This window comes from Aythya marila (assembly GCF_965140915.1).
Source record: "Aythya marila genome assembly, chromosome: 3".
Lineage (NCBI taxonomy): Eukaryota > Metazoa > Chordata > Aves > Anseriformes > Anatidae > Aythya > Aythya marila.
The window spans coordinates 61,541,640-61,564,110 of record NC_139044.1 but is presented as its reverse complement, the minus strand read 5'-3'; the positions used below and the strand labels follow the sequence as shown (position 1 = coordinate 61,564,110).

The 22,471-nt window shown below is 37.6% G+C and overlaps 1 protein-coding gene across 2 annotated transcripts in view; it reads left to right on the top strand.

The window, feature by feature from the left end:
• RNGTT (RNA guanylyltransferase and 5'-phosphatase) overlaps positions 1-22,471 on the top strand; it is a 180,506-nt gene that overhangs the window by 84,293 nt on the left and 73,742 nt on the right. For both annotated transcript variants that reach the window (XM_082756487.1, XM_082756486.1), the window contains exon 12: positions 6,526-6,594. In XM_082756487.1, coding sequence (XP_082612613.1) covers positions 6,526-6,594 — 69 coding nt within the window. The remainder of the gene's footprint in view (positions 1-6,525; positions 6,595-22,471) is intronic.

Below are 22,471 nucleotides of genomic sequence, written 5' to 3'. Positions count from 1 at the left end.
TAATCTTAAAAAATGAGAAAATTCCCATGGTTCTTCAGACAGTCGTTTGGTATAATTTTCATCACAATATATTTGAGCTATTGCCACAGAATACACTTCAAAACTGCAGTGATTTTGTTAAATGGATGAGCCTTTGGAGTTTACTTTTATTCTTCCTGTTTAGTACTGAGTTACTGGTTAACGTAAAGTGCTTTCAACCCTCACACTTCTATAGAGACAAAATAACATTTACAGCTTTCCTCTGTTTATATCTTGAATTAACATCTTGAGAGGATGGCTGTGTGAGACCTAGGATTTGAGCTTTAAGTATAATTTCTTGAAGGATTTTCATGCGGTTTGTATTATACAGCCAAAGAGCATGAAATTTCATTTTAAGTAATGAGCAACTGCAAAGTTCATACTTCAGTTCCTTACGCAGTTAAGGCAATGTAGATCGTTTCACTGGTTTACTAAAACCATTTTTCACCTATTCTTCAATATTTGTTGCTTCTTGGTGAGCATATCAAATTTCCTCCGATAATGCTTTCTCAGGGACTTAAACTTTTAATGTCTACATTTTGTGATCCTACTCTGTCTTTCTGCATATTTAAGAATAATAGCATGGACCAAGAAATAGTTTATAGGTTCATTATTTTTTTTACATATTAATGTAAGAATAAAGTATGGTTTTGTGACTCTACTTTGAGTTAACAGGCTGCATTTCCTTTCTTGCATTTCTCTTTGGTTTCCTAACAAATCAAAATTTCTAAGATAAGTATAGCCAAATACAATGAATAATCGAGAAATTGGGCTTTACCCTGCTATAAAATACACTTCAATTAACATATTAAATACTGTTCTGACTGTAAGGAGCGTATCATGGTTTGGCTATGTAATGAGAACGATGCAGAACAAACCGGGTCATGTTAAACTGATTAAAAACCTACTTAACGTTTGTTTTTTTAAGGTGATTTAAAGGAAAGCATGAAATCGAATGAACGAGGCACGGATTACTGATGTTAGCAAGTGGGAAATAAATGTTCACATGGAAATTCTACTTACAGCTCTTAGAGTGACTGGATGTGAGCAAAAAATATTTCCTTGTGCAGCCGTGTGTCAAGTCTCACTTTGGGCATCATAGGCCGTGTTTTCTAGACCTTCACAGTTGCTTGGAAGCATCACTGTCCCTGGGGGTGTTCAAGGAAAGGCTGGACCTGGTGCTTAGGGACATGGTTCAGTGGGTGGCAGTGGTGGTAGGGGGATGGTTGGACCAGGGGATCTTGGAGGTCTTTTCCAACCTTAATGATGCTACGATTCTATTTGACTTGGTCACTGCCTAAGTACCTGTAGAGGAACAAGGAAGAAAATTTGAAGCAAGAAAAAATTGATGAGAAAGAGGCATTAATTTTTCAATTGTAGACTCAGTAGTCCATAGGAGCAACTCAACAAAGATCATGGCTCTCAATCACTGCATGCTATCTGTAGCTTGGGACTGGACAGTTTTCCAAAAGATTACCTGGGACTTGAGCATATCATTTGAAGAGTAACTTTAATAGGCATGAGAGGATGGGGTTTCACCCCCTCCTCCTAGCTGACTGAAAGTAGATCCAAACTGGTCATCTAGGCTATGGCACGGATAGGGCAGGGAGGGAAGGAAGGAGTAGAACTGCCTTTGGTCTTTGATCCTTCCCCCCAAAAACCTGTTAATTTGCACTGGTTTTATTTGGGTCAGCATTTGGGTTTTACTTCAAATCTTAAAGCTAGGTGAGGGGAGTGGTATCCCAAATATGGAAAATAAACAAGTCTGAGTGGCTTCACTTTGTGATTTTTTCCCCCTTTTTCAGAAGGTCTGTGCTCCCTTTACTTCTCAAGGCTGTGCATTCTCCTGAGTCACTAAATACTAGTTTAAAAGCATTGCCATATTTTTATAGAAATTTCAGTGCCAGTAAGAATCTGCTTTATCAAAGAAGCAAAATCCAAACTTCTCTTGACATTTCATTTTGGAATCTAATTCTCGTAAAATATGAGATAGACAACATTTTTTCCTTCTGTGTGTAAAATTTAAGGGTTTTATCATAAATATATGGAGCTTCCCCCTCCCAGTGTATATTGGATGCTTTTTCACTTGTTTAATTCTTGGTACTATCTCTGATTTAAAATAAAAAAATAAAATAATGCTTCTGACACTTAGCTTACAGGGAAAATTTTGCTTATCTGCTCTGAAGCTGCAGTTGGTGGTATTTTCAGGTACCACCATATATTAGGTATTTTTCATAAGTATTTCAGGTATTTTTCAGGTACTGAGTATCATCTTAAAGGAAGCTTATACCCCACCAACAAACCCATTTAATTCTTTTTCAGGAGGCTTCCTTTTCAAAATGTGATGTTAGAAAGCTGGAGTTTATGATGTAAATAGTTTGAATGGTGGCCCCATCCCTGCTAGTTAGTTTTATTGGTTTATTTTGGGGAATTGTCATTTGTGGGAATGAATCTGAGTAACTATTTCTGTGTAATTTTAACTTAAACTGAACTTGACATATAACACATGCCATAGAATTTCAGGTGTCATTCAAAGCCAGGATTTCTTCTTGATGTATTTTTCTTTAACCCTTAACAAGGAAGAATCCGGATTTTCATCCTATTTTTTTTTTTTTTTATGCAAAATTGTTTAGTTAAGCAGGTTTTTCATTTTTTTGTTTAAGTTAAATTCATCAAGGCTTTGTAATTGAAACAGTGGTTTTGTTACACAAATCTTTAACTGGATTTCTTGTTCAGAGATCCTTTCTTCAGAGACTTCCATACATAATAATAGAGATGAAATTTCTTTATCTTGTTAGTTAGCAAACAAAAAAAGAGCAAACATTCATTATATGAATAATTAATTCACATACATTTATATGTTTTATTGAATGCTTTTAAAACCCTGTACATTTGGAAACATTTGTGCCTCCCAACTTGGATGTAAAACTTCCTGGGATGTCTTCGATACATCGGGCAGCAATTAATTTTTACGTTAAGCTTGGAAAATCAAGGCCTCGTGAAAGGGGGTGCACTAAGCTGAGACTATTGAGGGCTAGTGAGGCAATTGTTATTGAAAAAAGAGCAGGTAATTCCGAAAAATAGAGAAGCTGGCAAACAAGATGAAACAAATTAATGTAAAATAAACCAGAAATAATATCCTGGTTTATAAGTGGAACAGTCCATCTCTTTCAGAGTAATGCAAGGAAAGAGCCATGGTAATTGTTTCCTCTCAGATAAGGTAGTTATTAGTGCTGGTAACAACGGAATATTTCCCAGAGACTGTATAATATCTTTGAAAAAAAGTCTGCAGCATCTGTACAGGGATTTACTATTTATGAACCCACGTCTGCAGAACCTGACAGCTCTCAGGATGTGCCAATTATTTTGTAGTCCCATGCTGAAGGCTGTAATCATGAGATGAAGTGATCCTCCTTGAAGTTGGGCTGCAACTTGCCTCAGTTAAGATGTTGGCTCTGTGAAGTTGGGCATGACAGGATGCTCGTGTCTGAAGGCACTTCAAATTCTGGTTAGCTGACAATTCAATTGCTGGTTTGGTTGGATCTAATGTTCTTGAATAAGGTTTGTTCCCTTTCCCAGCCTGAACAGGTAGATGAGCACCAATGTGGAGATGGCTCTGAAAAACTGCTTCAGGACAGGTGCATGCAGAACTGCTGTAGCTTGACTGAAAGCTGAATGAAGCGTTAGCAGGTCTGAGATTGAAAAAGCAAGGCAAATGGACATTTGTCTTGTGTTACAAAATGCAAAGTCATTTGTTTCTGTATCCCCAACAATTTCACTAGGTGAATAAGAAGCGTCAGCCTCAGAATTACAGCAACACTGACTAAAAGCTACCAGGGTTATGTGGAATCTGTACGTACCCAATTTTCCTCCTCTTCCTGCTGGAGGAGCCAAATGATTTCTTTATTGTTAATTATGGAGAGATCTCTAAAGCGCGATCCTTCAATTAGCCACTCCAGAAACATTGCTGACTGATGGAGTGTTTTAGCAAAATCAGTGTCACAGGTTATCGGTGCTGCTGTTGGTGACGTATGGCTGCTCCTGACCTTCGTGGCTCAAAAACAAGGAGAAATCCTTTTCCTTGTGCAGCTCCAGTCATTTCATGTGATTATACTATTCTGTTTATCAGGTGCCTATTATTAGATATACAAACACTTTAAAATTAAAAAATGAGAATTGGAAGATTTTAAATAGCAAACTGTAGCAAGAATATATGCTTCATATATATCTATACCTACAGAAGCTGTGAGAAGTGAACAAAGGGTTTCACAGGTGGAAATACATGCCATGAGGCTACAGGGCAGAAGAATTGGCTTGCACGCATCATTTACCCATCTTTTATGAAATGACATTGAGATGCATTGCATTTTATCTGATCCCTGGCAGTCATCCCAGCCAGGCAGGTGTGCCATTTATCATGGTGCCGATTAAAAAGACTGTTCAACTTAATTAGAAATTTTAACGTGTGTGGAAAATTGAACATCATTTTTTAAAAGATAAACCGTGTTATCTGCATTTTAAGTTCATAAACCTAAAAACCTTACATCAATTACGTTCCTGGTGTCAAAAATACTTGCTTATGTGTCAAACGTTCCTTTTCTGCTCATTCTCCTGTCATTTCAAACTTTCTGCAGTATTCAATAGATGTATATTCTGCTCTTCACAGACAAGCTCTAAATAGTTTAATTCTGAAGAAAAAGTATGTGGGAAGAAGCTCCGATACAATTTCCATTCCCTTCCTTCCAATCTTTTCTAGTAATTTTTTTTTCTAGAATGTTATAATTGAAGTACTTGTAATCGACCTAATGAGAATGAACCCAGAATAACCGGGAGCACAAAGACATTTAATTATCTGTTCTGGCTTTAAAATCCTTTTGTCTTTGATGCATAATTGACACTTGAGGAGAGATGTCTTAATAGGATGACCGTGGAACTCCAAAATGAGGGAATGAGTTCAAGTCTCTAGGAAATCTGAAACTGGATGTCAAGTTGATGAGAAGGAATCCCTCACATTTTGTAATTCTTGTAGGGCTGGGAATAAAAAGGAATACCAGAAGGTATTTTTGAAATGTTAAATATAGATATTTTTTGAAATAGCTTTTTTTTTCCTCCCATTTATGGATTTTGTAGTAGTGCTTTAATTCTCTATAACCTCGGTTAGAACAGAGTGGAGAGAGCTACAGGTGAAGGAGTGCTTGATAATAACTCCGTGTTTTACCTTAAAGAGTGGTAAACTCCAGATTAAAAGATTGTTTCTCTATTCTAAAGTTGTATTTTGGGAAGGACTAAATGATGAAGTTTATGTAAGCTCCAATGCTGAAATAGCCATCTCCTCAAATAGTTCTTCTAAGAAGTTATAAGGGTTTTTGCTTGCTGGTTTGGTTAGAGCCTGGGAAGAAGCTAGCTAGAAATGTACCTATTAAAAGGATAGTCATAGATAACTTGAAATTTGTATTTTATTTTTAGTCTTTTTTTTTTTTTTTTCCTACTTTGGAGAGAGGGTTTTTTTGGTGCTTGAATTTAATGAAATCTTTCCCATATGTCTTTGTAAATATCAAATGTATTCTTATTACAGATTTCCCATTGGCTAGTAGATTTTGGAACTGCACCGTAACCTTGAAAGTTATCCCCAGAAGAATTAGCTTGTATAGACTTTTTTTTATAAATTATTATACTTTATATTTTTATTTTAAGTACTGTTTAAAATATGTGCCCATCAAGCTTTTGATTTATTAAGTGTTTAGCTGCACTGCTTTGACTTGTTCAACCTGCAGTAACACACAAATGTTAATTCTTGACTTCTTTCATATTTTTGCCCTTTACTGAGGGCAGAGGTTGATACTTCATTTGAATAATTTAGGCAGTGGCTCTTTGACTGAAATTGGACTGTACAAAGGAAGTGGCAGAAAGCTAACAACCTAGGCTAAAACGTTGCTTTAAAAACTGCCTGTGATTTTCAGATGCATTTGCTATGTTTTGTGACCACGTGGTGCCTTACATGTCAGAGTTTATCAGCCTAGAACTTTGACAGTTTCTTCATCTCTGCAGTAAAACAAACTGAAATTAGTAAGGAGGTATTTTGGCAATTGTCCCATTTTTTGCTGTTACTTGTCAGTTGTGGTTCTCACTAGTTATTCGCTTTTCCTTTGGCAGGTCGTAATTTGACATGGAAGTATATGATCCGTTTTCATAACTCTCGACTAGCTGGTTTCATTAGTTTCTTTAGGGAGATGTTTTTTTCTATGGCAAATGCATCTTGATGGATGTGTTCACCTCCGTATGAAATTTAGAGTCTTTCTGACTGTAAAATGCTAGGTCTGTGTTGATTCAGGTGGTTGGTTTTACAGTATTGTATCAGTGGTAATGGGTTATTCCCCAGTTAAGCAGTATGCCAAAGGAGAATTTTGGACAATGCCCTGAAATGATCCACTTTGATATAAGATCTTGTGAGTGACATGTTTCTCTATGGGGAAAAAAAAAAATGTATTTTTTTCTTCTCTTCTGCAGCTCCTGGAAGGAAGTTTTGCTAGAGAAGTTAGCCATGAAGTGGATGGACTGATATTTCAGCCTACAGGAGTAAGTAGTGTAATAATTGATTTTTCTCCCTACAGCCCCAAAGGAAATTCTCACCCTCACTCCCATCTCATCCTCTTATCTACTACCTAATCTTTGTTTTGGTTGGGATGACTTCTTGAATTTAGTTCAGATTTTTGCAGTTCCTTGGACTACTTAAATTCAGGTAATTGCAATCGCAGATGTAGTATATGCGACTGTGGATTTATTTGTGGAAATAATTTTTAGGAGTCATCTTGTGGATTTCTCGTTCATAATATGATGATTGTAGTATGATAAAGAAGGACTTTTTTCTGACTGCATGAGTTCTCAAATCAATGATAGAAAGACTCACCATTCTTGCATTATTTTCCTTTCCAAGGATATTTCACACATTTAAAATTTTAGTAACATTTATGACGTATGTTGTTTTTTTAGTGCAATTAAAACATGATAGGGTGAGAGGGAATGGCCTCAAGTTGTGCCAGGGGAGGTTCAGGTTGGAAATTAGGAGATATTTCTTCTTACAAAGAGTAGACTAGGGAGGTGATGGGGTCACCGTCCCTGGGGGTGTTCAAAGAAAGGCTCGACCTTGTGCTTAGGGACATGGTTTAGTGGGTGATATTGGTGGTAGGTTGAAGTTTGGACCAGATGATCTTGGAGGTCTTTTCCAACCGTAACGATTCTATGGTATGTACTTGAGCCAATATAAAGGTATGTGACTGCAGGGGGAGGGGGGAAGTCACCACATTTCTGCAGACTAGAAAATAATAACATAAATATGTAATTCTCAGGTAGGGAAACTGGCTTTAGAGGAATTCAGTAATGGGCCTCTTTTAGCCTACTAGCACTACTACTGATTTGGGTACAATGACACACTGCAACATGTATTGTAGGTTGGTGGGTTGTGACTGTAACATCATCCAAAGTTGATTTTTTTTCTTACCTTGCAAGATTAGGAATTGTATTTGATTTCAAACTTGACAGATAATTCTACCCTTAAAGTTACTTAAAGTTACTAAATACAAATAAATTGTATTTAGTTTTCCAGCTAAAACATTTTCTGGCATACTTCCTATGTTGCAGATCTTAGTAAGGGTGATGACACTCTCATCTGGGAATAACATTAACCTCTGATCTTTATTGCAAGTTCTACATCAGCTAGCCACAAAACAAATGATTAACTAGACCATGTACTTTTTTTTTTATATAGCTATTTCAAATTCAAAGAAAATCTACTAGTGAAAAGCAAAATTATATATAGGAAGTCCTGATAACTTAGTTCATGTAATGTTGTTAAAATCTAAAGCAATTGTAAAGGCTTCTCAGAACCACTTCTCTGAATATTAGAGTTTAAGCTATGGAGATTTACCATAGCTAAATTTGAAATTATCTTTTCTACTTGAAATTAAATTACTGCAGAATGTGTGTTTCTAATTTTTGCTGTTGCAGGAAATTAATATCTGATGTTTTGTATTTCTAGAACTTGTATTTTCTGATTTAGCATACTGAGAAATTTATAACCCAATAAAAACTCATTTTCTTGCATAAATGCTTTATAAAGGTTTTTCATCTTTAAAATATGGGTTATATTTGTTTAGTCCAATTTAATGCTCAAATTTCAGCATTATTTCAGGTTTTATGAAATAAAGTTCATTACATCTGTTATTAAACCAGTTTTCCTCGATGAAGCAGTATACCGTTTTCTCAGTTGTTTGTGTAGTTGAGAAAATATAAGTAATACATTCAGTGTAAAAGGAATGATTGTACACCTATTGGGAAATAAGTGCTAAAACTGTTTAATTAGAAAGGGTGAAGTTGATACAGATAGCTGACGCTGATTTTTTTTTTAATTTTGTTTTATGTAACAGGGAACAATAGGCAACAACACAAAGGCCACAGAATATGATTCATAAGTAATCCCTTGAGAATGCTACCTGAAATAATTTTTCTTTTTGTATTGTAGTTGCAGTTGTGTGTGTGATGTATTACATCATGTTTCAGAGAAAGGTACCTGTTATTGAGTGGGGTAGAGACAGAAATGGGGCTGACTTCAAGAGAAACAGGGAAGTTCATGGAAAATCTTTTGGGAACTCCTGAAGTCTCCTGTGTTTATTGAGGAAGGAGAAAGCATAAGTCAACAACAGTTGGAGCAAGGTCACAATGGAGGATGAGGTAGCAGCAGAGAATGAAATGTGACCATTTACAGACAGGACAATTTGTGGGGAAAAACACTTTCCATGCTTCTAGTAGTTAGACGAGAATGCAGGAGTTAACTCATTATTTAATATAAAGGATGTTGAAGTCATTAGTTCAGTCTGTTTGGAAGCCTTTTTCTGTGTTTATTCAGAGAAGTTTCTCTTCATCTCTGGTCTCAGATACGGCCATCCAGACCTGAGTATATGGGTATATTCTCCACTAGCTATAGGCAACACTGGTATCAGAAGTAGAAACGGATGGAGAAGGAATATTTTGGTTGCTTTGAAGTTTTGGTTTAATCATGTCATAAAAGAAACATCAAAATACCTGAAATTACTTGTGAATAGGAATAAGTTCTGCAGCCTGTAAAATCTGTGGGTTTTCTCATTTTTCTTTTGGATTTGAAGAGATTCATCATCAAAGTGGCTGGGAATTAGTTCGGCTCTGAGAAATGTTCACTCTTTGGTGAAAGGGGATTCGTGAAAAGGTTTAACTGCCAAATTTATGGTTTTTGTTAGGTATGATAGGGTTTTTCTTCTGGCATTTTTTTTGTTTAAACTCTTATTATGAATAGAAAGCTTCTCCTGCTGAAGCAGAAATTGTTTTGCACTGTGACTGGTGATGGTAGAAACACCATTAAGGAGTAAGGAGGTTGTTTCCTGTCTGTGCAGCTTAATTTGTTTTGCAGGATCATGCTAGCTGTGCATTGTTGTCCCTAATTAATTCACCAGCTACCTGAGTTGTTATTTATACTGCGTATTACCCAGGCTGTGCTAAGTGCTTTAGTTTCATGATTACAATTAAAGGGCAGTGACTGAACCCTCCTTTCTGCTTCCCTTCTTCCCCCTTTCCAGAAGCTAAAAGCTTTCACAGATCATGAGAAGAACATGGTCAGTGGAAGTGATGGAGGGTTTTTGTTTTGTTTGATAATTTAAGACTGCTCTGTAGGTGATTTGATGTGATGTGTGCTTCACAGTAACCCTGCACACCCCTGCCATACCAACCATTCTCTAACAACTCCATGGTGAGAGACAAATATCAGACAATGCTTTCTTACTATTGTTTCTCTTCTTCCCTTTGTACTCTTTTCCTATCCTTTGTTTCCTTTCCATGCATCCCCTCTACCCAGTAGCCTTTTTATCCACATTCCTTTACGGTTTCCCTTTCACGTCATTTCTCCCTAATGCTCCTTTTCTCCGCATCATTTTCTCTCCATTTAAGATGCTCCTGATATAGCTCCCATATGGTTAAGTCAGCTCCATTCCATCTGATCAGCTTTCTGATCCCTCTACACGTAACAGGTTTGCAGAGCAGGGACTGGAGCTAAGTGCTAATTAGGAGGAGTGAAACAGGCCAGCAAGAAACTTCATGGACAGGTACGTCGCCCTGTGGTTGTGCCCCAGACAAAGAGCAAATCAGTTGGCAGGCAGAAGCCAAACACCTTATTCACAGGCTCTGAATTGTTGCAGGAAGACTGGAAGCTTTCGACCATTTTTTTCTGAAAGGCTCCTTAGAAACAGGGATCAGCACTGTCCATTTGTTTTTGCCAAACGGTGTGTTTTTAATGGAAATCTCAAAAAATGGCCTCTTATCTTCTGATGGCAGAATTAGCTCAGACCTGTGCCCACTCATCAGTGAAATTACTTGTGTTATCTGCCTTGTAAATCATACCCTCGCTAGCTATCTGCCTGTGACTATCTAATTTTTCTGCTAGGAATCTCTTAACAGCTGATGTTCTTGCTGGCTACAACTATTGTTATTTTACCTTGCTTGGGAAAAGGATGGAGGGAATAATTTTTATTATTTCAGGAGCCTAAAAAGAGGCTTGTGGGCCATCAGTTAGGAAGGCTTAAGGACACTTTGAGGATTTGTGGAAAACTTGTATCAGAATTTACTCTCTTCTTTCTAATCTTTTTGTCTCATGAGCTCTGTGATGATTTTGGCTTTTGGTTCAGGATTAATTCTGTTTGATACTTCTCTGTGCTCTTATTTTGGATGAGGCATAACATCCAGTTGTGTGGGCTTGGGGTTTTTCCAGAGAAAGGAGAAAGACAGCCACCGAGCTCTGTTCTAAGATAAATGTTATTTTAAAGAACGGCTGAATTATTTAACTCAAAACTCTCAATATTGAATGCTAACAAAAAGCTTAGCCTTTAAAATGAAAGGAGAATAATGAACAGGTCTTTATTACTGACTAACATTGCATGAGTTTTTAATACATCTTCCTTGCCATCCTTTGGCAGACTTAGTGGTGGTCTGAAATGCTTGGTTGCCTGACAATTATTTCTCCTATTATGATTGTGTATTAGGCTGTGTTATCCTTTTCTGTCATTGAAAAGTTTACCCCCAGATCTCTGAAGTTAACACTGAATAAAATATCTGCTAAAGACACCACCAAATGAAATATCTCCAAAAGGCACGTTTTCTTTCCTTAAACAGTGCCGTGTATTATCCTATATAATTGGTAAGCCTTTCCTTCCACAGTATGTTTTGCTGGATCATTTGTAATATACACTAAGCCAGGTCTTGGCCTGTTTTTGAAACCTAAACATCATGTCTGTGGGTGATAGGGCATCAGTTGTTGTGCAATATTTTTACTGCAACAGCAAATAATGGCTTCAGATAGGCCCAGTGGTAGTGTTAGTACTGAAGATGATACAGAAAGGCTTATGGAACAATCATATCATAACCTAATTTTTTGCTTCTAACAAGTATACAATTTTCTGGACTTAGCTTTCTAATTTTGTAGTGGTTTCTTGCATTTATTATTTATTTATTCCGTCGAGTTTGTAGCATAAAGGAAGAGAATCAGGCGAAGATTGTGTTCATCAATCTTTGTGTTGACCCATACTACTAAAACCTTCCGTGTCTCTTTGCAATGACTCATTACTAAATGTGATTTCCTCTGTAGCAGGAATGTTCATGACTGAATCTGTTCGTAGTCAGGGGTTGCTGTTGTCATGTCAGCCTGCACTTTTCGTGCTGCTGCAGGTTTTCCTTTAGCAGAGAACTTGCTGTCAATCTCCTGAAATGCCACTGAGCTTTACAACTCTTTTCTGCCTATGAATAGTTGTTATATTCAATTGCCATGGCAATGTTCCTCGCAGTTCGTCTCTTTAAATTGCTAGTCAGACCTCAAATATACCATCGTATCATATGCTTTATGAACATACTAAAACCTATTAGCAACGCACGGTGTTTCGTAGAGCTTTTTTCTGTGACTATACAAGCAATTTTTTTTATATACCAATTCAAGTTTGGCTTTGCTATCTTGAGGTGATTTCTTTTACACCTTTTTTGGAAATTAGAAACCTCAGAAAATGAAGCGACACTAACAACAGAAACGTGAACTTAAATAGCAATGAGTAGCATCTAGTTAAACTCATTATACTTCATGTAATTGAGTTGTTAGACTCGAGATGAAAGTGCTGTGATTTGCAAACCTAGTAAACTTTTATGATTTCCACTTACTTTCCAAGAATCTGAGATAATTGGCTCCTCGGGATCGTGTCTTATGGATACAAAATCCTAGCATCCACACTTGTCAGAAGATGGCCAGAAAGGGGGAGAAGTTATGAGTCATTTTTAGCTCTGAATTTAATAAGGAAATGATGTAGCAGAGTTCTCCTTGCTTAAATTTCTGTTGTTGGTCCTCTGTTACATTTAGAGAAGCAAATGTTTATGCTGTTTGCCCAAATTGTTTAACCTGACTTCCCTCATATGTCTGAGTAGATGTCAGTGCTTTAAGTCTGATTAGCTAAGGAAAGCACTAGCTCTATTCTGTAAGTTATCTCATTTGTTTGCTTGTGACCTATGCCACCTGAAATTCTCTGATTTCTCAAGCAATGAATCACATTTATAGTAGCAATCTAAATAGGTTCTTCAATTTCTGTTGTGCGGTTTAATCATTGTGCCTGTCAATGGTATTCGGCAGGAGAGGTCTATTTCTTGTATTTTATGATCTGTGTGCTAATTATCCTCAGCATTGCCAATTGCCTTTAATATGGTGGTGTCTGTATACGTTTCATCTGAGAGATTCTCTGAAAAAACGTGTTTTTCTGGGTGCTGCTGTTTTAAATGTTGGGAAAACAAAGATGTACATGTATTTTGTGTTAGGATAAGCAGAATCATTATTTGCAAGGGCTTTCAAGTATGATTTTTTACATATCTTCTTTGTCTCAAAGTCCTTCTAAAGAGCTGCTTGAGTGCACTTGCTGTGATGCTCACAACCGTCAGATTGCACATACTTGCTAGCTAAAAGAAATACATGTTAGGGATATGTACTGTAAAAGTGATATTCAGGTGAGAATACCAAAACAATTGTTCAGTCTTTACAAAACGTGTATGCTTTTGAGAGAGTAAGCCTGTATTCCTCAAACTGTTAACTTACATCTGTGGTGGATCAGCTCTGCAAAACAAAATCCAATTTTGTGACTGGATAGGAAAGTCTAGGAGAGGTTCTGCTTTGAGTCAGTGAGAACTCTTTACTAAATTAGAGCTGTCTATTCGGCTCTTGATCCTTAACATAGGCTGCCATTAGCCATCAGTTGTTTCCTGGGCAGTGCTCCCACTCATTCTGAATCTTACAGCAGTCTTACCACCGCTGAGAAGTTGGTAGAGCAGCAGTGACTTGGAAACTGAAAGGTAGAGTGGAAGGGAACTTAAAAAAAAAAAAGTCACTTTTCGTTATATAGTTATATAGAAGAATAGTTATATAGTTATAACTATATGGAATAGTTATCCATAAACAGAATTCCTCATATACTCTCAAAAAGCCTCATCTATACTCTTTTCAAACTGAAAGATTTAGGAAAGAAAATACCTGAAAGTGCTACCTTGTTGGGATTGTTTTCTCCCCAAACTTTCACCTGTGCATGCCAAGACAAGACAGCCAACAGGCCTCTTCAATTTTGATGAAGATCCTTCATGAAATGCTCTTATTTTTTCTTACTCAGGGGCATAGCAGTAAAGTAAAAATTGTGGTTTGTATCAGGATAAAGCAGAATATTTAAGTAGATCCTCATCCTGCTGTTGTAGTGTAAGTAGCATCCCGATATATGAGGAAGATGATGTGTGTACCTGAGATTTGTGCAAGCAGGGTTGCTTTCAGAGGAATATTGGCACTTGCATTTCGGCATATGGATGGTCAAAACGCTTAATGTAAAGATACTTCCTTTAAATTAAAGTAGAACACTATTTTATGTTACTCGTAATTTGAAATGTATACTCTATCACTATGAATAGTAAATTTGAGAATGGAGGCTCAATATCACAAATGGGTAACTGAATTTTTGCAAATAGCAAAATATACCATTTGTTTTAGATGCTAACACATATTATCAGATAAATCATGGAATGCAGCTGTGTATATTTGCTAACATTTTAAAATTAAATACACTTAGCTATCTAACAACAGTGTCCTGTGCAGAACGCACTACGCTCCTCAAGGCTCACGGTGTGCTCTGCCAGGCTCATAGGTGCCTGCTGAATTACACTGTGTGTTGAGGAGGTACAGCAGGACACTATTGTGATAATTTGATCTCATTTTGGCTTCTGGTAACTTTTGGTTTCATTTGCAATTGCATTCATCAGCTCTCCTAGTCTTTGACGTTTCCAAAATAGTAAAAGAGCTCCATTAAAATGGAGCAATTAAAAATGCAAGTCTTCAGTTTAATATGAAAGCTGTCAATTGTTTTTTAAGAGAAGTCCATTCTCTTCCACTGCCATGCGTGCTAAATAATTTAGATGTGTTTGCATCATGCAGGTTACGCTCCTCTAAGTACAGAGCTGGAAGGGCAGTGCTGGGCATTGTGCCATAATTGGTACGAGTCAGAGATAGGAAACCAATGCAAACTGCTTCCGTAATTACTGCAGATAATCAGAAAACAAAATCTTATTTTCTCTTAGTGCTGCCAGTTGTCTTTGTGAAATAAAACTCTCTTCTTTTCCGTGTTACTCTAGAAGCTTTCCACCAAGACTGAGGGATGTGCAACTGCAGTGTGTCTGCTGGTTCCTTCTGCAAGGGGAAAATGAGTAAAAGGCCTAGCTGCAACCATCCCAGCCCTCAGCAATGCAGATGTTCTGTGTACTTTGAATCGTTCATTAAAGAAACACTTAATACACTTGTAAAACATCGTCTGAAAGTTTTGACGAGCTTGAACTGACAACCAGTAGGTTGTTTGTTTCCAAACAAAGATTGCTGGAAATCCCAAGATCATCTTGTATGTGTATATTCATCCAACCACTGAAACAAGACGTGAATTTTATGCAAAATGGGGTTCTCTAGAGAGAACTATTAGCTTGTGAGAGCAATTAAAATGTGTGTCTTAGGGACTTGTCAGACTGTGAATTGATGTTGCCATTGTTACGTGAAAATATGGCTCGTTCTGCTAGCAATGAGGAGATAAAACAACAGGAGAATAAAAAGATAGCCTTAATAAAAAGTAGTTTTGGAAATGCTTCATTGTTTGGCATCTGTAAATTGATCACAAGATCCAGTGCTCATAAGATGAGTTGAAAGTAGTTGTAAAAGGTTTACTATGCGGTTAACAAAACAAAGCCCTCAGGGTTGTGTCTTTTTTGTCCTGGTGTATATAACATGCAAAGTTCAAAATTTCTCTCTAAATTTGTTTTAGAAGATATCTGATGCATTCTGTAGTGTGCAAAGGCGAGGGGAAAAAATTAAGGTTTAGTTGGAGAAAAGAATGGCAGAGGTCAGGTTTTGCTAGTTTTCAGGCAGTAAATTCCTATGCAAGTCTTAGCATCAGCTGAATTAGCTAGTAAGCAAATTGAGGTTTGTTTGGTGTTTTTATGTTACGGCTTGCGTGTTATTTACAGAGTATAAAAAAGTATTACTTTTAGATAATACAGATTTTTCTGTTAGACAAATATTTAGGTGTGCAGTGAACCACACCAGGTATATCCTTTTCATAAAACCTTCAAGACTTTTTTCCAGACCATCAGCATAGTTTTGGGAGAATGTTTTGTTTTTGAGGGGACCATCAGCAATACTTTCAAATGCAGAGCACAGTACTATTTCCATATAGTAAAACCATAGAAAACTTCTTGCTCGTCTTGGTTAGGCATGCAAACAGAACTGAGTATTTTCTATGTAACTTTTCAGATGAGAGTTACCAATATAGCTTCTTTCACATTTTCAGAGTAATACGATCATGATGTTTTCCTCACTCTTAGAGGTTTTGATTTAAACTTTACATTTCATTAAAATACTTCAACCAGAAAAGAACGTGAATTTACTTTTCATAACTTGCACATGGACCAGAACAACCAGGTAGGCTATTTTTTGTGAATATTTGTTCGCATTTCAAGACTTCTGCAAGATAAGCTACATTTCCTATTGCTGTGTGTGCTTATGTAAAACCTAGTATTTTACTTGCAAATATATTACAGGGATTGTATTTATTTCACACGCTTGTACTGCTGACCCTTTCCAGTTTCTTGAATGGCCGGGCAGGTAACACTATCCGAGTTGCATCCAGTATCAATCAGAGAAGTGAAACTTGCAACATTGCTAATCAGATTGGAAAACATACTCGGCAAGCATTGTTGTAGAATAAGTTTGGGTAGTGGTTTTTGTCAGAGTCATCAGTTGCATACAGATACTTCCCGAAGTGGACCTAATTTGTCAGATAAATTATTCATCGGAAGTCATCCACGTGGCTCTGATTGCTGTGCCCATCTCTGGAGAGCAGCTACCATGCTCCTAACGAGTCTTCAGCTGGCTTTGAGAGTTTGGGTTGGTTGCTAAAAATTTCGACTTCTCTATAAGGGCAGGTAACAAGGATTACTTAACTGCAATTGTGGGTTGTACCTTTTTATACTATAGCTCCTGCTGTGTTTCCTGCAAGATGCTCACGCATCTGACAGTAGTTGCATGAGTCAGATGGCGTGATGGGAAACATCTGTAATATAATTGTTCTTTACATAGCCATCAGCCTCTTGTTTTTTCTCAAAGACTTGCTCAGACTTGCTTTAATACAGTTAATCAGTTTGCCCCTACGCTTATGTTCTGCTTCGGCTTTAATATTGCATGCTTATGAACTATTCATGTTTTTATTAAAGCTTTATTGTGACTGGACGTATGGGATGTTATGGAAATACACTGAAATGAAACATGGAACTAAGCTGGTTCCTTGTCTTGGAGGATGTAGAAATCAGAGTGGCTAGCTGCCATACCAGGGATGGTGTTACCATGGCGAGAGCTCTTGTTTCCATGACATTTGCTTGCTTATTTTGCTAGGCCTTCAAAAAAAAGTCGAGTTTTGTCCTCTGTCAAATTTGGTGGTGGTTATTTCATTACTTTCAAAGCCCTTCAGTGTCTCCCTGCAAAAATGTATTAATTAATTCCTTAGGAATATCGATGGTGACTGGACTGACCAGGGGAAAAATAAAAAATACAAAAATTAAAAAAACCAAAAACAAAGCGGACGAAAAGTTCTTAAAACTTTTAGCATCTTAGCATCTTTATTGTTAACTAACTTAGATATTCCATCTCAATTTTAACTGGATTTAATGTGCTCTGCTTAGATACATTTTGGTTAATTAAAGAAAATCCATAGCTAGTTAAGAAGTAAAGGGAAAATTTACTGGTTTTAGAAAAAAAATGGTTTAGCTGTTTAGCTAATGGCTTTATTTTGTGAGGTCTTCATGGTACTGGAACTCAGGATAGCAGTAAAACTGTAAATTAACTCATGTTGTAGTTCAGTTATTGGCTAAGGGGTAAATTAAAAAAAAAAAAAAAAAAAAAAAAAGCTCTTTTTTCTTAGAATGGGGGAATAAAAAAAGTGCTTTTCTTACTGTTTTTCCCCAGAACAGTAATTACGGCAGTATCATGGTAACCTACTGGCAGCTTTTGCGTTACCCTATTGAAACTTTCTGATTGCAGTCCCATACATAGTTAAAAGCACAGGAGTGCACACACGGCCGTGCAGGTGGGAATAATTCCCAGGCACGTGAACGCAGGGAGCCTGGCAGTGGTTTTGCTTGCTGAACACTGCTGCACCCCCTGCTCTCTCCTGTACAAAGGGAGCTGGGGAGGAGGGATGCAGTTAAACCCTGTTCAGTATTCTTTTGCCACCCCAGCGCAAAATTGCTTGTCCTCTGTTCCTAATGAACTGTTGACTGTTTTTTCCCTTTGTCTACCACGCTTCTGTGCTAATCAGTTCTCAGCATCCCAGAGGTTTTATTAATGGTCTTTTTCACTGGTTGCAAGTGGGAGTCGCAAACTTTGATCCGTTGTGAGCTTGTGATAGTTGGAGCAAATTATTTTTTGGTATGTCTGTTTGCCACAGTTATAAACAAGTGTCAACGCTTAAGCTGATATCCCTCCTGAAACCCATTTTTTTCAGAGGTTTCATGTTTTGGAAACACAAATTTATATGCAAGCAAGGGAGAACTAATCTCGCTAGCCTAAAAATCTAGGAATTGTCTGTCTAAAGCAATGAAAACTTTGGTCCACCTATATTGGTATTTTGGTAAATGAGGGATGGTACGTCACCTAATGCCCTCTCTCAGCTTTTATCACAATTCTTGTAATAGTGTTTTGTTTATTTTTTAAGCCAAGGTGTCTTTGGTTTCCACTTAAATGGAAATTGCAGACCTTTTTGCCAAAATCATGATCACTGGCTCAGTGTCTACTAGCTATATGATTTGGGTTCTTCACCCCTGAATTCAGAATTATTGCATTTAAAGAAAAAACTTACTGAACGCTTTGGTCTATGAAAGTCACGTTCTCCTTCTGTCGAGGAGGAGAGTGTACATCTGTACACGGCAGAAAGTTTTCTTGTGAGACAGCTCACAAAATGAGCAGGAACTTGCTGTTCCTGGTGTCAACAAAGGTGTAGCACGACGTGAGCCTCTAATCCTTCTTGGGACCCTGCTGGGTCCGTGGCAGGTAGATTTGTTCGCTCTGCTGCCATCTCTGTACCTTTCCTCTCTCACTCTATTAGAACCCTTCTGAAGGATGCTATTGAAGTTGTTTTGCAAATGCGATGCTCTTTCATAGAAGTGGGGTTTATTGGCTCACAGCTCGCACCAGCATGCTCATTACTATCTCTTTGTATTTTGGTAGCATTTGCATTGGAAAGATGCTGGTGACAGGTACTCCTTAATGATAAACTCGCTTGATCTTGGGGGTGACAGGGGATTTGTAAAATATGTTCCAAACGTTATCACAGATTCCTGCTTGATTTAGTGATGTGTGTTTTTTTCTGCACCATTCTCAGTTGTGACAGAGCTACTCAGCTCGATGTTCCAGCGATTCTGAAGGGCTCAGTCTTCTTATGACAGTAGCAAAAAGGATGCAGGGGAAAATGAGTAAGTGGAAAAACCTCTTAGAGGGATATAAGATATGAAGAAAGCTGCTTGTAAAGTGTCTCAGGTGTGTCTGCTTCTCCCAGAACTTCATTGAACTTTCAGTGCTCACTTGATGGATGTAAGTGAATCGGCCCTATGAAGATAGTTCTCTTGCTTAAGAAACAGAATTTTGTCTTTTAAGTACATTATCACTGCTTCTGTTCCCCCATCACCACTTGTAGCAGGTTTAAAACTGCTAACCTTGTTCCCATTTATGAGTACCACCGCTTTAACGTGAGGATGTCGCTCTTTAAGGGCAGCAACTAACCTTTGGAGTAACCGAAGTTCTCCGAGTGGCTTCTTTTAATACAACCTAAACTTCTTCTCCCTTTACTTGCAACGCTCAGGAAACAGCTATCCTGTGCAGTTCTTGGTGCTTAACCAGAGCCACTGACTTGCTTGTTCCTAAGCCAAAACTGCAAGGATTAATTTCTCACTAAGAGCAGGCAGGTCTCTGCCGTTTTCTCCTTCAGCATGCTGTTTCTTCCCCCTACAGGAGGATTTTTCGCTCCTCATTATCCAAATTACTCTCCTCAAAACGCAGCTTTTAATTGTACTCGTCTTGTGGCAGAACACTTGAAAGAAAAAATACATGCTGTTTTTTTCAGGGTACGCTTTTTTTTTCTTTGTTTTTTCAACTCCAAGCACATCAACTTGCTGCTAGCAAAGCCGAAGGACTGCGAGGCGCATGCTGAGCTCCACCGGTTGGGTTCACTTTCTTGGTCTTGAGAAAATTTGTATGAATGTTTCCTTGTGAAACTAAGGATGCAAAGTATGTTTTGTGCTATTTTAATCTACATACGTAATGATGAATTTAATATAGTTAAAATTCATCCTTTTATCATTAATGTATTTGAATGCATAGTTTAAAAGGCTACTTTCTGTTGTTTCTTTCAAAATACTGCAGGATTCAGTGTTCGAAGAAAGACTCATAAATATTTAATTCAAGGAGATTTGTAGCCCTCTAAAATGTAATAAGCTAGCCCTTAATGACAATTTTGTGTAACATACATTTGGCAACATGTACAAAAATCCTGCTGGCAATTCTGTGTATCATCTTTCATGCGTATCTGTTCAGCTCTGGGGGCTTTTTAGCTGTGGAATTAAAAAGAGAAATTAGACTACGTCTGAGACCAGCATGCTGCGATCCCTTAGTTTGTACTCGTGCGTTTCTCCTTATGTTCAGATTAGCTCACTGTCTGCCTCTTGGTGTAAGGCTTGTTTCTGCTTCTCCAAGATTGACGTTCCTGAAGCAGGAATATATTTTTGCATCTTTCTATGGAGCAGTGGTAGTTTTCATTAATCTTCATGAGCTCTCAGGTGATTTGTGGCAATGCCCGTTCCTGGTATAGCCATTCCTGTTGTGGCTTGAGAAAAATGTCAACACAACCCATGGTTGGATGAAGCCTTGAATTCACAGGTCGTAGCTGCTACAAATGTGGTCTTTAATACCCATAAATTATCCAACTTACAAATCAGGTTATCGCGGTGAGTCAGCTGGGAGCACTGCTTCTTATTTCATGGAGCTTCTTTTGTTGGAAGAAGGATGCTTTTGTTGTAAGGCGTCAAGCAGGGAATGCTTCCTGCTGATCCAATCTAACTTTAGTGAGGTTTCTGGGAGCCTTTGATCACAAACTAACCATCCACAAAGAAATAAGTTCCTCTGTCCTCTGAGAGACCGACTTCCCTCGCTATCTGGTGTAAATTCAAGTGGCTACATTTAAGCTTAAGGACGGAGGTAGTGAGAATGAAAGGACAGAAGGTGAAGAGAGATGGGGACCATCAGGCTTTGAGAAATGAGAGAAGTTTTAGGCTGGTACGTATGAAGCTCTATCCATATGGAAAGATGTAAACAGTAAGATCCATAAAACCTTACTGTTTTATGACAGATGTAAAGACAAAACTGCATGTAACCATTTCACAGAATGAAAATTAATTTTTCTCCAACATCACCGGCTTTATTCAAGTGAAGAGGGTATTTTGTTATTTTTTTCCACAATAAAATTGTGAAATGAGGAAGGAAGATCGCCCTAAAACTCTCTCCAAGATTTGTTGTTTCACTGGAGGAGAGGAGGAGAAGAAGAAGAAACATGGCTTTAGGAGACTGAAAAAGAAAGTGAAGGAGTGGGGCCAGGAGTGCTTCTGCATTATCTTGCTTGTCCCAACAATTTTCTTCATTGCGTTTTCTTCATTGCATTTCTCTAAAGGACATTAATACCTCATTAGGCCTGAAAGAATAGCAAAAATAAGCAGCATTAATGATATCAAGTGTTCTTATTTAAGAAACAGTTGGGTCTTTCAGATGCGTGGTGCTACATTGACTTGAAGAGTGACAGAGCATGAAAATATAGAAAGCAAATTATGACCCATTTCTTGAATGCCTAAATGTAGTCAGTGAGGATGGGCAAATGGCAGGGAGTCCTGTCCTCTGCAATTAGGTTTGAAAACATGCAGAAAGGTTCAGATACCTTGGGAGAAATATGGGAAATGGGGGCTTACTGGGGAGCTGCTTCATTACATAAAAACTCTACTGTCTCTGTATTGCCTAAGTTAGATCAAATTTTACCCATAAAGACCTGTTCAAAAAATAAATAAAGATAAAAGTATCCATAATTTTAGTGCCAAGCTAACTCTTGTAGTTTTTAGCAATGACTGTGTTGAAGTTTTCAGGGAGAAAAGGTGGTGTTTGGGGAGAAAAGATGGGCTTAGCCTATCCCTCACCAGTCTTTCTGGACAGTCATTCCAAATTATTTAGCTTCTTACCTCTCAGTTGTGTTTATCTGTATTTCTAGAAGGAAAAAATACTAAAAAATATATTGCTGAGGGAGAAAATTATGGCAGTTTGATCTTTTTCCATTATATTAATTTCAGCTTAAGGCTGTTGGTGATTTATGAAGCTTAGTTTACGAGCAAATTTCATCTGGAGAAGTAAATACAGGAGTATCCTGTAGTCACACTGGCGTGCTGCTAACAGTTCGTGCTGTGGCTACGTATTGATGTCACCCCACTGCAAGTGATGCAAAGTGAAACAAGCAGAATGCAATAAAGAAAGCAAGAGAAGATAATGTGAAGCATCTTTATTGTTTGTGTTATTTTTTTAACTTTTCCTGAAGACTTACGCAGCACAAATTTGTAGGAAATAAATCCTAGATGGTGAACATTAAGAAAATTAGAAAATAATTAATAGGAGTATAAAACTGCAACAAGCCTGGAAAATCACCAGTTCCTTTGACCAAGAGAAATATAGTTGTATAGTCAGGACATGTCTGTTTTCACAAAGATAGGAGAATGTAGCTTTTTAGCAGTTGCTTTAATTTCCCTGTGTTCA